Source organism: Corticium candelabrum, chromosome 13, assembly GCF_963422355.1.
Source record: "Corticium candelabrum chromosome 13, ooCorCand1.1, whole genome shotgun sequence".
NCBI classification, from domain to species: Eukaryota; Metazoa; Porifera; class Homoscleromorpha; order Homosclerophorida; family Plakinidae; genus Corticium; species Corticium candelabrum.
This window is the reverse complement of record NC_085097.1, coordinates 5413906-5430697: the sequence shown is the minus strand read 5'-3', so window position 1 is coordinate 5430697 and position 16792 is coordinate 5413906. Positions and strand designations below refer to the sequence as shown.

General features: G+C 40.2%; 2 protein-coding genes across 3 annotated transcripts in view; both read right to left on the bottom strand.

Moving 5' to 3' along the window:
* Positions 1 to 495: 495 nt before the first annotated feature.
* Positions 496 to 16792, bottom strand: part of LOC134188703 (cytosolic non-specific dipeptidase-like) — an 18874-nt gene continuing 2577 nt past the window's right edge. Inside the window, exons 1-17 of one of the 2 annotated variants that reach the window (XM_062656873.1) lie at positions 10715 to 10798; positions 10552 to 10570; positions 10345 to 10449; positions 9892 to 10014; positions 9778 to 9819; positions 7602 to 7682; positions 7462 to 7536; positions 7320 to 7400; positions 6266 to 6339; positions 6130 to 6204; positions 5858 to 6002; positions 5620 to 5719; positions 5184 to 5236; positions 4996 to 5114; positions 4844 to 4929; positions 4476 to 4642; positions 496 to 717 (exon numbers count right to left, since the gene is read on the bottom strand). In XM_062656873.1, the coding sequence (XP_062512857.1) occupies positions 670 to 717; positions 4476 to 4642; positions 4844 to 4929; positions 4996 to 5114; positions 5184 to 5236; positions 5620 to 5719; positions 5858 to 6002; positions 6130 to 6204; positions 6266 to 6339; positions 7320 to 7400; positions 7462 to 7536; positions 7602 to 7682; positions 9778 to 9819; positions 9892 to 10014; positions 10345 to 10449; positions 10552 to 10570; positions 10715 to 10737 (1416 nt within the window). In that variant the 5' untranslated portion in view covers positions 10738 to 10798 and the 3' untranslated portion in view covers positions 496 to 669. Of the gene's footprint in view, positions 718 to 4475; positions 4643 to 4843; positions 4930 to 4995; positions 5115 to 5183; positions 5237 to 5619; positions 5720 to 5857; positions 6003 to 6129; positions 6205 to 6265; positions 6340 to 7319; positions 7401 to 7461; positions 7537 to 7601; positions 7683 to 9777; positions 9820 to 9891; positions 10015 to 10344; positions 10450 to 10551; positions 10571 to 10714; positions 10799 to 16792 lie in introns of those variants that run through there. The other variant, XM_062656874.1, reaches the window with a different exon arrangement.
* On the bottom strand, positions 14985 to 15968 carry LOC134188951 (alpha-protein kinase vwkA-like). The gene has a single exon (XM_062657168.1). The coding sequence runs from the start codon at positions 15598 to 15600 to the stop codon at positions 15151 to 15153; it is 450 nt and encodes a 149-aa protein (XP_062513152.1). The 5' UTR covers positions 15601 to 15968; the 3' UTR covers positions 14985 to 15150.

Below are 16792 nucleotides of genomic sequence, written 5' to 3'. Positions count from 1 at the left end.
GACCGTGTACTTACGGTGGCGGCTGCAAGTCTTTTGAACCAAACACAAGCAGGAATCGTATCGCACTTGTTAGATGATGATGGTCACACGTCTCTCTCAAAGTGTTCACAGTGGAGTCGTCTGAAATTTAATCAGAGCGAAAACAAAGTTTTATCAATGAAGCATTTTTCTACTGATCATTCTAATTCCTACTGGCTCTGAGTAAATTGCGTCCGTCGCCGTGTACATGAAACTCAATTTTTGTTAATATCAAATATTAGATTTAGAGTCTGCGTAGATCTGAAGCCGTTGCTTGTCTCATCACAGAATGAAACTATACAAGGTCAACATTAATTAAATTATTATATACTTTGTATTACCACTGTCATTTGTATGTATCCAGCTACTCTGCTTGTGGGCACTGAAATTGCCGTTTCAGAAGTCTCATCAAACAATCTAGCTCAAAGATACTGAACGATGGATTGTTTTGTCTGTGAAACAACAACACCATATAGCTGGTAATCACCAATTGTATAAATCATATAAAAATTTGCTGCTCCTATGCTTGAGCTCATTTCAATTGCAGATACAAAAGTAAAAGGTTCAAATGCGATGTCATGGGGTAACTATATGCAGCAGACAGTTGAGCTAGTGCATGTGTCAGTTGATCAATGCAGTACGTAGGAGCTACTACTCCAGCTTGCAGACCTCTTCAAAGTAAGCAGCAAGAACTTTGATCTAGAGTAAAACAAAATACCAATAATAATAAAATTAATTAATTAATTTACAATTAATTTATTATTTATATTACATTATGTATATGTATGCATACATACGTATGTATGTATACGTATGTATGTATGTATACATATGTGTGTATGTATACATATGTATGTATGTATACATACGTGTGTATGTATGTATACATACGTGTGTATGTATGTATACACACGTATGTATGGATATGTATGTATGTGTATACACACTTAGGTATGGATATGTATGTATGTGTACACACACGTATGTATGCGCAGGGCATAATTTACTTTTTCTTTGTTGCGTAGCGGTATTGCTACACAAATTGCAAATTGAGTAGCAGTAATGCAAAATTGCGTCGCAACCATATTTTTGCAAAACAAAGCAATTAATTAATTAATTAAATACCCAACAGTTCATGCTTTTCTAGTCTACAGGCGCAAGTTCATAGTCAGTGCCAAACAGTGAATAGTGATGATACTATTAAATTTATTACTATAACACAATTCCCTTTAGCTAAGTGGAAACGAAGTTACTTGAATAGTAGCAAGTGGCACCCTGCCCATGCAAATTTTAGAAGCAAAATATGCTATTCATTAATTTTTGTTTTTTTTAACCATATGACTGAACATGTGGCCTCCTTGGAGTGCTGAAGAACTGTTGGACTGCAAGTGTAGGGACAAACTGTGCCAATGGCAGACCATCAACGCTAATCCTCATCAAGTGATCTAAGGTATCTTCACTAAGACTTGACCGCCAGTCACTTTTTGTCCTCCTCATAGCACTGAAACCACGCTCCACTATGGCATTGCTGACTGGAAACACCAGCAGTATGCACACCAATTGCACAAAGTTTGGAAATATCTCTTTTGTACTGGGACAGAAACAGTGACCATAGAGTATTTTTGGATGGTGTCGCAATTAAGTTATCGATCCAGTACATCTTGAAGGAGGTCCAGTCTGTCATTACCCCATCCAGCAATACGTTGTTATTTAATAGAAGACGACGGAAGTGCTCTACAGCAAGAGACACATCAGCTACACCAAAGGCTGCAAGATCATCTCGGTCAGTCGGGCCACAGATTAGTGTCAAGGAGACAAACTGCTTTAGAAAATCCTGTTGAAAATCATCAAAACCATTGTGAATGCATTTCCCAATAGCTTTGGTGAAAAGTGATCTCGACATTATAAATGCACTCTAAGTACGTTTGGCTGTATGCCTGACAGCTTTACGTTTTGAAAATGCAGCTGGCCATCTTTCTCTGTGGCTGCAATAAACTGCGACAGCTCCGATGGCACTTCAGGGTTGTCAGCCTTCAAATTTTCAAGGATAAGATGAACCGAGTCTAGGTTAGAGATGGCGAAAGGCAAGTCAGCGGATTGACCTTGCAGATGACATGACAATGTAGCTAGAGGGTTCAGTAGAGCGTTGAAAAACAGCATATGCAACACAAACTTAAAGCTTGTCAACTTTTTCAAGTAGGTTGGAAAAGCTATGCTGTTTGTACTTCCCGTGTTTCTGTGACAGTGCTGTTTGTGTTGACCTTTACATTGGAAAGTCCCATGCAACTACACATTGCACGATTGTTTGTTATTTTAGTTGGTAGTGACATTAGCTACCATATAGAAGTGCAAGTACATTGACTACACTGTTACTTACTTTTGTTCCTTTTTTACCTTGCTGCACGTACCTAGTTACAATGGAAGTCTCAATAGCTATCTTGTTTCAAGTTTCTGTTTCTGTTGCCATCCCTTCTGCTAATGAGATGATAGTTTTGGCAGGTGTTCTGCTAATGTGCTTTAGTTTTATGTATTGCACAACATGACCACTCAAGTACAGATGGTTCATAATTGAATAAAGATATAATAGTATATTATATATAGTATCTTCTCACCACTTTGCTATGCAAGGGTGCACCATTATGAGGTTTTTAGTTAGACTCCTACTGTACTTGGATGGGACATTCTGATTCTGCATAGCAGTTTGTGTGACACGTAGCTGACTTTGTTTCGCAACATACAAAAATTGATTTGCAAACTGCGATGCGATACCGGATAAATTATGCCCTGTATGGATATGTATGTATGTGTATACACACGTGTGTATGGATATGTATGTATGTATGTGTGTATACATATGTATGTATGTATGTGTGTGTGTGTATATATATATATATATATATATATATATATATATATATATATATATATATATATATGTATATATATATATACTAGATACATGGTACCCGTCCTTCGTACGGGCAAAGTACTGTAGTGTTATGACGGAAGACTCGGTTTGAGCATGTGTAGACACGTCATGTGCAATTTTGGTAGAAATTGACACACTTCCTGTGTGGATTCAGTTCAAATGACTGGTGTGGGCGTGTGTTCGAATAAACTGGAATGTGCTAATTAGTTAATTAATATCCCGTTGAAGACAAATGAAAACTTAACCGAGTGTCTCATTCCGAGAAATTTGCAGCGACTTTTCCGTTCAGAGATATATATCTGAGCAATAGAAACTTGAAAGTCACGTGCAGTTTCTTACTCAGCCATAGGATACATGCAGTAGCTTGACATGCAAGCATGCATGATTTAGCGCACTGTTTGCTCTCTGTTTGTGATGTGTTCACACTCCCAGTGTAGCGCTCGGTGCAGGAAACGTGTAGGTTGGATTCAGTGCAAACGCAGTCACGCGTCTCTTCGGTGAGTCTTCTCGGAGCCATTTCAACAGTCCCATTGGATGTTATCACTTCGAACACGTTGCTGCCGTATCGAATGTGGCAGGTATTTGGCGAGCGTACTTGGAAAAACCCAAAGGTAGGCGTATTTCTAAATACCTACATATCCTACACAAAAATATCTTGTCGTTTTTGACGTCGCCGGTAATAAACGACAATCTCCAAGCATACCGTCCGAGGTCAGCTTAATTTGGTGAAGGTCCGATGAGCCATTGTAGAGTAATTCGCTTGCGAGTGGAGGCGGATACTCCTGGAATATTTTAAAATATATTCAGCACGTTTTCAATCTATACGCACTGACCATTACTAAGTGGACTTCTACGTCTTTGCTCTGGACGTAGTTTAATGTTATCCAATGCGCGCGAGTAGACGCGGTTCCTCTGGGGATATTGTAGAATATACTCAGCAATTTTCCAACCTACCTATGCACTGAACAATATTTCTTTTCGGAACTCTTATCTTTTTGCTTTGAATGTAGTTTGATGTCTAAGATAAACAACAGAACTACTGCAATGCTCAGATAACGCAATCTGATGGGACTGCTGGATAGCTATATCATTGTGATGTAACAATGGCATGTGAACAAACAATGGATATTGAAAGTGAGCATTACACTCTTAGTTATGAGAAAACAAAACTACCTTAGGAGATTGAGTTCACGTAACGGAACCTCCTTCCAATTGAGTCTATCAGAAGCATGCCGTCTCCTTCCTGAACGACGAAGAGCACTATCATGTAGTTCTACGATGCACCCCAAAAGGGGACCCGACTGAAAAAGCTGGAAGATGACGCCACCCTCCCCATGTTCTTACCCATGTCGAGTTACGCCTGTACCCCAAATTTTAGCCTCGTAGGTGATCCGGTCTAGCCGGCTATCGAACTTATACATATATATATATATATATATATATATATATATATATATATATATATATATATATATATATATATATATTATGTTTACATTTGTTTACATCATTATGTGTTTGTGCTTACTCCATTGATAAAGTTTGACCGATTTATTTTCTCATTCTGCGAATGAGCCCCGTCGTCGCAACAGCCGAGTGGCAGTAGCAGGACGTTCCTACCGGTTTCTTCCTCGAGTGTAAGAGTGACGGGAATGCTACAACCCTCTCGCGTCAGATCAGGATCAACATTGAACACTAAAATAATCAACAGAAACACAGAAACAGTATCATCCAGTCTAATACAGTAAACGTCCATGCTCAAACAATTAATGATAATTAAATAATTATTAACCTATTAATTATTTATTTATTTATTATCGGCACATCTGCCTTGATTACATCTACAGCTGTGAATCTAGCAATACAAGCTAGATAAACGTATAATCAAGAACTCACCCGTTTTGACAGCATTTCTACCAGCTACATAGTGAGGGTGAGAAACGTCACTCACCCACGGCTTCGCTCCATGGCTCAAGCTCAAGCTGTAGACACAAGACAGTTAACCCACTGAGTATGTGTATATATACACTTTGCAGGCGAAGCCAGACTTGATGCGGTTGGGGCTTTGTGAGGCAGTGTGGACCTTGTGAATGTGCTCGTTCACCAGTCGTTCGATTTCGTTTGGTTCCTGGTTGGGAACGAGGCGGATAGAAAACTTGCCGATCACCTATAACAATGATAACACTCTTTAATCAAGGCATACATATAGTTAAGTGAAAGGATGTCGTGGACTTACCTTTCGTGGAATGACCGTTTTGGCACCTTTACCGTCAAATGCGCCTTCAATACCTAATGAAATAAATTGTGAACGTGTAACTCTGCTGTGTGTGTGTGTGTGTGTGTGTGTGTGTGTGTGTGTGTGTGTGTGTGTGTGTGTGTGTGTGTGTGTGTGTGTGTGTGTGTGTGTGTGTGTGTGTGTGTGTGTGTGTGATCTACTGTAGATATACACATGAAGTGTATAGTGTGAAGTGGATAGATGGTAAACATGCGTATGACAGTGGTGCATATACGCGTGAGGTATATCCAATAGAGAAGTTGGTGTTAACATCAGTTGAAGTAACGTGTATATTTAGCCAGAAAAAGTCAGGTGGCCCCAGTGGTAACACTCCGAATGTGGGAGATGAGAGTTCGAATCCCACTGTGGCCACCTGACTTTTCTTGCTAAATAGTACCATGTAGAGATAGTGATGGATATCGCCAGCGATGTTGAAGAATTTTGGCTTTTCCTTCCTTGGACAGCTTCTTAGCACCGATGTCTTTTCGATAGTCCTCCTGCAAAGATAGGGTAAATAGTAAAGACACACACACACACACACACACACACACACACACACACACACACACACACACACACACACACACACACACACACACACACACACACACACACTCACATACACTATTACTTACAACATCAAAGTCAATGGCCTCGTATGATTTGGCTTCTTCCTCAGTGAGTGGTGCTACAGAGTCGCTCACTCCAGGAATCTTGATATTGCCGTGTGTGTCAACCAACGAGTCAAGCAAATGAACAAGGTCAACCATTGCTTCATGCCTAAGAATTTTCAAACAACAGAGTTGTACCATTGTGTGTGTGTGTGTGTGTGTGTGTGTGTGTGTGTGTGTGTGTGTGTGTGTGTGTGTGTGTGTGCGCGCCCACTCATCTGTTTACGCCTACTTACACTGTGCCACCAAAGAGGCCTGAATGGAGATCTTGCGAAGCACACTCAATTTCCAACATGAAATAGCAAATTCCCCTACAGAACAAATCAACACACATGCACCTCTTCAAACCTACTTTACTGCATACAGCTCTACCTCAAACCATACGTGACACACGGTTTGTTCTTCCCCAACCAATAGTTGTCCGAAATACAGATGTAATCCACATCCTCACATATCACAGGAAACATCTCAATTTTTAATATTATGTATGTATGTATGTATGTATGTATGTATATATATATATATATATATATATATATATATATATATATATATATATACATATGGTATATAACACAGCTCCAACAGAGGGTACTAAACTAACTTCCGTGCACCATAGTCTATATTGGCGAGTGCCAGTCTATCTAAAATTTTGGCATTGAGTTGCCAGAGAATAACATAACTGCTGAAAAAGATGTTGCATAGTGTAGTGTAGTAGTATAGTCATAATTACTTAGCATACGTTAGCGTACCACTTACTATATAACACGCTGTTTCATTACAATACATAAATTTTTACCTACATTGGTGACAGGAGTGGGATTTGAACCCACGCCTCTGAGAAAATCAAATAATAGCTCCTATAGATAGAACAGTTCTCCTGGCTACTGTTTTTAAAATTTCTAAGCTATTTTGTGACCATGCTCGTAGTGTCTCTCTCTACTGCAAGAGGATGAAGTCAGAGTCGGTAGACAATACGTCCTCGTGGTAACGAGCCATCTTCTCAGTTTCTCCAACTGTAGCTGCAGCTCCTGCTTGGTTGGCTGAATAGTTGACGTAACGAGGCTGCAGGGAGTTTCTTGTTGTTCAATCGAATAAGCTGCTCTGCCGTAACGAAAGTCAGGATGGAAGATGTCACTGGGTCTTTCATTGTTACTGTAGCGTTGTTTGCGTCTATAATTACTGTTATATACATATAATGCCTATGTGCATGATACTGATGTTCTGCTGACATGCATCATCTCCCACATACACTCAGTTACTCAGTATTTTTAATATCAATTTATTTATTTTAATTTTGAGTACATGTTTTTCTTTTGTATTTATTATTTGTTTCATTTATGATTTTATCGTATGCACATACTCTAAAAAATTTTAAATATTTAATTTGATTGAATGAAACAACAAACCAACACAAAATACTAACCTTGAAAAACTTGTCCTTTTCGGACACAATCAGATCGTGAAGACCCTCACTGCCACTTTCCTCCATACCCTCAAAGCAAAACTAAGAAATCGTTGGTTAGACTGACCACAAGCAGCCATGATACACCATGGAGGTGTGTCACCTTGATGTTGATTGGAATGTCTTTTCCTAGCTTTTGGTAAGCTTCGATTACATTGAACCAAGCAAGCACTGGACCCTATTGGTCATTGTTTATATGTATAGTGATGTTATGATAGAGTAGGTGAGTATGATGCTCTGCACCTTGTCGTCTGTTGAACCTCTTCCATACAGCTTGCCGTCCTTCTCGACCAGTTCGAAAGGATTGGTGTCCCAACCATCAGACTATTGGTCAGTCAGGAAGCCATTACACAATGCAATACAATGTCTGTCTGTCTGTCTGTCTGTCTGTCTGTCTGTCTGTCTGTCTGTCAATTTCATTTATTAAAACACAAACTCTACCTTACGTTTCTAATACTAACTGCAAACAAGCTACTGAGTTCAGCTTTAGTTTAATGCAAGCTACTTTGATAGTCTCTACTGTGTATGTTCTCATCTACTTCTGCAGGAAAGACACGAGTCAGCTTGTGGGGATGACTTTAGCGTTACATCATTGTAAGATTATTGAGAATTTTTTCCTCCAAAAACCTCTAAAGTCAGCTTCATTTGTATAGCCTTCAATGTCTTTTGATCTTCTGGCTAGTTTGTTTAAAGTTGGTAGCTTCTGATCCCCACGTTCCAAAATGTTCAAATACCAGAGGAGTGAAATTGAGGCTTGATGTATTGGCAGCAAGTTGTTGTTTTTCGTATTTGATCATCTTCCTTTCCTCCCTTCTTGCTGCAGCAAAACCTTCCTCTAAAGCTGCCTGCTTTAAATTGTCTTGGCTGAAAGGATGAGCCATGGCTACATCAAGGTCATAGCTACACCCAGAGTCGTACACAACTATTTCTGGTCTATTCTCAATTTTCCAAACTAACGATGTCAAGGTTCTTTCTCGTGATGAATCTTTAAAATTCATGTAGACAATTGCTCCAAGCATTTACAATTTCATCATGCTGCCACACAGGCCCACATTCACACTGGATGTTCCAGTTGACAAAAGGTGCAGGTATGTCCAACCTCAGAGATGCTGCCAAACGAAATTCGTCGGGTTTAAGTGCAAGAATCTCTTCAGTAGGAATGGCTTCCAGTCATGACCCAGCTCCCTTTCCTCGTATTGATCTAAATTTAGCTGTAGCTCTATCTGATTGTGAAATCGCAGTTTTCAGGCAGGAATTTGCATTTGCCTCATGTAGTTGACTAGATAGTTTTTGTTGTAATTTCTTGGGCTGTATGACAAACTCACTTAGATGTTGGCAATCATCACAACCAGTAGACTTGACAGCTTGGTGAATATAGGCAGAGATCTTCGAGATATTATCTGTTGAAAGCAAGAGTGATACATTGTTAGTCTAGTAAGGGAACTAGTAGGCAAGTTTGACAGAGTATGCATCCATCCTCCTAAAAACACAGATGAAGCAATAGCATTGACCGGTGTCATTCCAAACTCTCCTAATTTGATAGGAAGTGTTGCCTGTTTCCACCAATCATCGACTATTGATGGCACTCCCAATATTTTACAAAAGGTTCCTCGAGTCATGTTGTCATGTATTTCAGCTGTAGACTGAAATAAAGATGGTGATACTGACTTAGCCAAGTAATTTAACTTGGGAACATTGGCAGTGACTAGTAGAAGGCTTTCAGACGTAGGATCTTCTATTGAGACAAAGCAAAGCAAAGCGATTGACCAGAGTGAGCTATGTCTTCAGACTTGGAAAGGACAAAGGAAGAGCTTCCCACGGGAATGCCTAAGACCATAGTCCCATCATTCGTCACTTGGAATGGGCAATGTTTGGTATTAAGTGGGTCAGGAGTGAACAGCTCACATTTCTTATCACATATTGACAAACCAAGAGGAGGAAGAGATGACTTCAGATGTAAGGTTGCATTGACGGTTGCATCAGGTTCACCAAGTAGAAAAATTTCATCTAGATATGCTAATACTTGAACTTTGTTGTGCTGTAGCTGTAACTGCTTCAAGATAGGATGTATTGTGAAGGAGAAAAGTACAAGACCTAACGGGTCTCCTTGGTGGACTTCTTCTTCTGAGTTGATGAGGACTGGTTCTTCTCCCATTTGGTAAACAAGATGACCAACATTGTCTGTCTGCCTGCCTGTCTGTCTGTCTGTCTGTCTGTCTGGTGGTGGTGATACTGGTGTGTGTGTGTGTGTGTGTGTGTGTGTGTGTGTGTGTGTGTGCATGTGTGTGTGTGTGTGTGTGTGTGTGTGTGTGTGCGCGCGCGCGTGTGTGCGTGCGTGTGTGTGTGTGTGTGTGTGTGTTGTCAATTTGTCTTTCTTGTCTGCAATACAAAACAGCCAATTCTAGAAATGAAACCACACCTTTAATGCAGGCTGTACATCTAAGTGTCCATAGATGCAAACCTGTTAAAATGACAAACACAGTAATTTCATTAACTCTTTAAGCACCAAATTCACGAGACTGAGACTACCTACCGTCTTCTTCTTTGGATCTTTGCCCAGATAGCCCAATATGATTGGAGGCAGCTGCAAGTCATCGTGATCCTTTTGTTTGCCAAGATCAACTTTCCACGCTTCGGCTCCTAATCGTTTCAACTCCTTTTCACAAGCAACCAAACATTGTACAAAGATTACACACACACACACACACACACACACACACACACACACACACACACACACACACACACACACACACACACACACAGACACACACACACACCACCACCAACAACACACACACACACACACACACACACACACACACACACACAGACACACAGACACACACACACACACACACCACCACCACCAACAACAACAACAACAACACACACACACACACCACCACCAACAACAACAACAACAGCAACAAACACACCCACCCAATTGTCATTCAATTTTGATTGTCATTTCAACAAAACTCACATCGACAGCATAGTCAATCATTCTGACGACTTCGTGCCGATGGTCTGGCCATGCCGACACACTCTTGATTGCCACAGCGTCTTTCAACCGACCAATGTAGACTTCCTGTTTAAGCGTGACGCAGTTTTAAATTCAAGATTAAATAAAATAATTAATGATTTTGCAATTAGAAATAATCAGAGTGTGTAGACTGGTCATGCAGAGTACCTGGTGTCCATCGATATACCTGTAACAGACAGATACTTTGCAATTGATATTAGTGACCATGTGTATGGACAAACGTAATACAGACAAATTTATGAGGCAAACATGTGAATGACTGTCTGCTACTGTGTTGCAAGTAACAGGTCTCTCTCTCTGCGGTACTTACTCAAAGATTTTGCTGAGCTCCATGCTTGTGCAAGACTTTTAGCCAATAGACAGAGCACACCAATCCTGTAGAGCACCCTAGCCCCGAACTATTGCCTCACGTGACGTAATTTCTGCACGTGTTATACTTTTGCACGTGACATGACTTCTGCACGTGACATGACTACTGTATGTGGCGCCGCTTCCGCTCTATTTCAACTGTTAGCACGCATGCGCTTGGCGTTTTCTATGTAGCACAAGCATGGAAATCAAGCCTGCTGTATAGAGATCTAGACCAGCAACTCGCTATTAATTAATTAATTAATTATGGACACTGAACATTGCATTGAATGAATCTGTTTTGTCATTGAGACATTGACAGCGTACAGCTGGTGCGACATTAACAACTACAAGTTGAAGCTACAAGCACAGTTTGTCATGCAGCAGACAGTTCAGCAAATGCAGATGCCAGTCAATGGAGCACGAGCCACTACTCCAGCTTGGAGACCTCTTCAAAGTAAGCAGCAAGAACTTTGATCTAGAGTGAAACAGAATACCAATAATCAATTAATTAATTAATTTTAGTTAATTAATTAACTAATAACTAATTTATTATTTTTTAATTTTAATTGATTATTAATTAATTATTAACTGATTTTAATTGATTATTAATTAATTAATTAATTATTAATTATTAACAAATTTTTAATTAACTATTTATTAATTATTAATAAATTTAATTTATTATTAATTAATTATTAACAAAAATTTAATTATTTATTTATTAATTATTTATTAACTGATTTCAATTGATTATTAATAAATTATTAACAAATTTTAATTAATTATTTACAAACTTTAGTTAATTAATAATTAATTATAATTAGCAACAAATTTTAATTAATTATTTATTAATTAGTAACAAATTTAATTGATTATTAATTAATTCTTAACAAATTTTAATTTAATTAATTATTAATTTATTAATTACTTGTATATTTACTTTACTACTGGGCAATAGCAGCAATGCAACAGAAGTAAAATAGTTTAGCAATGCTGCAATGTACATGCCTCTCCACCAATCACACCAGAAACGATAGCCACACGCACAATACTGTACCTCACATTTAAAATAGCGACCCTATCTGTTACTTACTAATTGATATTAATCATCATGTGTTTGTTTCCTTACCCCGTTGATAAAGTTTGATCGATTTATTTTCTCGTTCTGCGAATGAGCTCCATCATCACAACTACCAATTGGCAGCAGCATGACGTTCTTTCCAGTTGCTTCCTCAAATGTAAGAGTGATTGGAATGCTGCCACCTTCACGCGTCAGATCAGGATCGATACCAAACACTAAAGAATGGACAATACAAAAACAATGTAGTTGACTAGATGTTGAGCCCCATATACAGTGAATTTATCTACAAGAACAATTCGTATCAAATCAGACCAAAACACGTGGGCACGCAGCTTGTAATAAATCAGATCGGAAGTGTCTCTGTCAAGTTGATAGAACAGCCTGTGCCCGATTAACATTGTCAGTACACATACTAATAAAAAATCAGGGCTGTTTGTTACCATGGCAACATAGTCAAACATGACTTTCTGTTATTACCATGGCAACATAGCCAAACATGACTTTCTGTTGTTAACATGGCAACAGAGTAAAACATGGATCTGTTGTTACTATGGCAACAGGGTCAACACATGAATCTGTTGTTACTATTTCAACAGGGCCAACACATGGATCTGTTGTTACTATGGCAACAGGGTCAAACAGGGATCCGTTTGTTACCATGGCAACAGAGTCAAACACTGCTCCACAAAAATGTACACTGGCTCTAGGAAGCTCCAAGACTTTTAATGATCTGTTGTACGGTACCATTTCTCTTATTGTCCTTGCTTGCCAGACTGATCAACAAACAGTAGTCTTTTCGGGGTGGGGGTGGGGGTCACCAGGTCCAGTGAAGCCAACACAAACAATGTAGACTCCAGATTCTTTGATATTATATCAAGAAATCTAGAGTCTACATTCATGTCGGCTCCAGGCATTGAATGCCTCTTGATATGCCACGCCCACATAAGGCTTCACACGGGACTGGACAACCACCTGCAGACCTGACTAACTACCTCGATCATGTCTACAACTACAAGTCTAGCAACGCATGCTACATAAATGCGTGATCAATAACTTGCCTGTCTTGATGGCCTTCCGACCGGCCACGTAATGAGGATGAGTGAAGTCACTCACCCACGCCTTGGCTCCATGGACCGAGCTCAAACTGCAGAGACAAAAACATTAGAATGTTTTATACACATGCACACACTCCCATGCACACACACACACACACACTCCCATGCACACACACACACACACACACACACACACACACACACACACACAGAGTCTACAGACAGACACACAATCTGTAGACAGAAAGACAAAACACACAGACAGACAAACAATCTACAGACAGACAGACAACCTACAGACAGACAGACAGACAAACCACACGCACAAACAAACAATCTACAGACAGACGGACAATCTACAAACAGACAGACAAAACACACAGACAGACAAACAATCTACAGACAGACAGACAACCTACAGACAGACAGACAGACAAACCACACGCACAAACAAACAATCTACAGACAGACAGACAATCTACAAACAGACAGACAAAACACACAGACAGACAAACAATCTGCAGACAGACAGACAAACAGCCTACAGACAGACAAAACACACACAGACAGACAAACAATCTACAGACAGACAGACAAAACACACAGACAGATAAACAATCTACAGACACACAGACAGACAGACAATCTACAGACAGACAAACAAAATAGACAGACAGACAATCTACAGACAATCTACAGACAGACAGACAATCTACAGACAGACAGACAGACAATCTACAGACAGACAGACAGACAATCTACAGACAGACAGACAATCTACAGACAGACAGACAGACAGACAAACAATCTACAGACAGACAGACAGACAAACAATCTACAGGCAGACAGACAGACAAACAATCTACAGACAGACAGACAAACAATCTACAGACAGACAGACAAACAATCTACAGACAGACAGACAAACAATCTACAGACAGACAGACAAACAATCACAGACAGACAGACAAACAATCTACAGACAGACAAACAATCTACAGACAGACATACAAACAATCTACAGACAGACAGACAAACAATCTACAGGCAGACAAACAATCTACAGACAGACTGACAAACAATCTACAGACAGACAGACAAACAATCTACAGACAGACAGACAAACAATCTACAGACAGACAGACAAACACTCTACAGACAGACAGACAAACAATCTACAGACAGACAGACAGACAAACAATCTACAGACAGACAGACAGACAAACAATCTACAGACAGACAGACAGACAAACAATCTACACACAGACAGACAAACAATCTACAGACAGACAGACAGACAGACAAAACATTAAATACTTGATGCGGTTGGGGCTTCCTGAGGCAGTGTGGACCTTCTGAATATGCTCGTTCACCAATCGTTGAATTTCCTTCGGTTCCTGGTTGGGGACAAGGCGGATAGAAAACTTTCCAATCACCTAACAATGACAACACCCCTCAAACAAGGCATACAATTAAGTGAAAGGACGTGGGCTCGCCTTCATTGGTATGACCGCTTTGGCGCCTTACCATCAAATGCATCTTCGACACCTAATAGAATGAATCGTGGACATGTGACTCTACTGTATCAGTTGATATGTCAACTTTAATACATACATACATACATACATACATACATATATATAATCTACAGAATATATAAATTCTGGTGCAAATGCCATCAGAATTTGGAGAGAAACGAAAGCGCTAGGAGAGTAAGTTTCGTCGGCAAGAGATATTCTATTGCTCGAAGCTTTGCGAAGGACGACGATGCATACAGTCTACACAGGACTGGTGTGGGCGTGTGTTCGAATGAACTGGAATGTGTAGCGTTGGCGTCATCAAGAAATTTTACGCGGGGGTCGACTCCTCGAGAGGGGACCTGGTACATAACTTTTTAAATGTTTATACACAAACCTTCCCCTGTGCGTGCCGAGTGTGCGTGCCGATTTCGGTTGCGAACGGACAAAAGACGTGGCCACCAAACGCGAACACACACACACAGACAGACAATTTGAGCTTTATATATTAGATAGCATATAGTATATAGTATATAGTATAGTATATAGTATATAGTATATACTATATACTATATAGTATATAGTATATACTATATACTATATAGTATATAGATTGAGGCCAAACTGCTGAGCCAATTTACCAATGCAAAACATCTAGAACAAACAACAGCACTGCATACATGCCATCTATACATGTAAGTCTAACGTCCGTCAATTCAAGTAGGATATGCAAATGTGTTTACTAATTCCAAAGTTCGAACGTGTAGGACGTGTTGCGTCGCGCAACCAAAACAGCCTGCCGCCGATGCCCAGCCGGTAAAGAAAGCCCGTAGCACAACTCGTTGCACTGGTGGCTGTCGAAGAACGCGTCCATTCCCCTTTGACCCAGATCAGTCATACCGTACAGCCGATTCAGTGAATGTATAGCCGGATCCGTTAGCTCGTACGAGTCGCCTTTTCTCACTCCTTGCAGGTCGCAGACTAACTCTCGGCCATTGGTCTTGTGCCAAGTGTAATGTGAAAAAGCAGACGCAAACAAGTGGCCATTGCTGTTTACCCATCCGCTGTTGCTATTAAATTTTTCGTAGACACCGGTGATAAAGTCTTCAATCGCGACGTAGTCGTTGACTCGTACGCTTGTCTGTGAGTTCTGAGTGAAACCAAAAGCGAAGGAAGTCGCCACCTTATCCATCTTTGCGATAACGGGGATTCGAAAGTGAGGCGGTCGAGTTGTCGATTTGTACACATTCCACTGTTCTGCAAGTTCTTGTGCTCTCGTGGACGCGGCAATGTCTGGTATCCATTCAGTGATGTGTCTGGTGTACTGCTCCTTGAAAACTTTGACTACACAACGAGCCCATCTCTGGGGCCTCGGCCGTGAAGCCTGCCTTCGTAGGCATATCGTGAGGTACCTTCGGCAAACGGAGTGTCCTCGAAGTCTGCCCAGTAATAGTATCCGTCCTTTTCGAGAAACTCTAGAGTTTCATTCCTCTGACTGCTCGCCATTAGCTCGTGGATACGGGACACAAATAGACCTTTTTTTGCTAGCGTGTCACTAACGACGTCATCGCAGCTTACTTGGGTGCTACTTTGATGTCTTGGCGTTTGTTAACCGCGTGGGTTTGTAGCGAAAGCGACCAGTTTTCTTTTCGAACTTTTACTAGCGCATATAGCGATGTATCGAATCAGGTAAGGCCTTATTAGGACCCGACTCTTGTGTGTTTTGTGTCTTTTGCAGACATGAACAACCTTTTTCTGATCTCTGTCGTGAATCTGCACGTCATTTTAAGTGTTAATGTAACATTGGCACTTGACAGACGTGAACTGTGGGTACAAACTTGCGTACGATTATTACATTATAGTACACAATGCAATACAATGTGTGTCTGTCTGTCTGTCTGTTTGCCAGATGTATGCTTGTCTGTCTGTCTGTCTGTCTGTCTGTCTGTCAATTTCATTTATTGAAACACAAACTCTACCTTACGTTTCTAATACTAACTGCAAACAAGCTACTGAGTTCAGCTTTAGTTTAATGCAAGCTACTTTGATAGTCTCTATCATATATATTCTCATCTACTTCTCCAGGGAAGACACGTCGGCTTGTGGAGGATAACTTTAGCGTTGCATCGTTGTAAGATTATTGAGAATTTTTTCCTCCCAAAACCTCTAAAGTCAGCTTCATTTGTATAGCCTTCAATGTCCCTTGATCTTCTGGCTAGTTTGTTTGAATAGTTGGTAGCTTCTGATCCCCAAGTTCCAAAATGTTCAAATACCAGAGGAGTAGAATTGAGGCTTGATGTATTGGCAGCAAGTTGTTGTTTTTCGTATTTGATCATCTTCCTTTCCTCTCTTCTTGCTGCAGCAAAACCTTCCTCTAAAGCTGC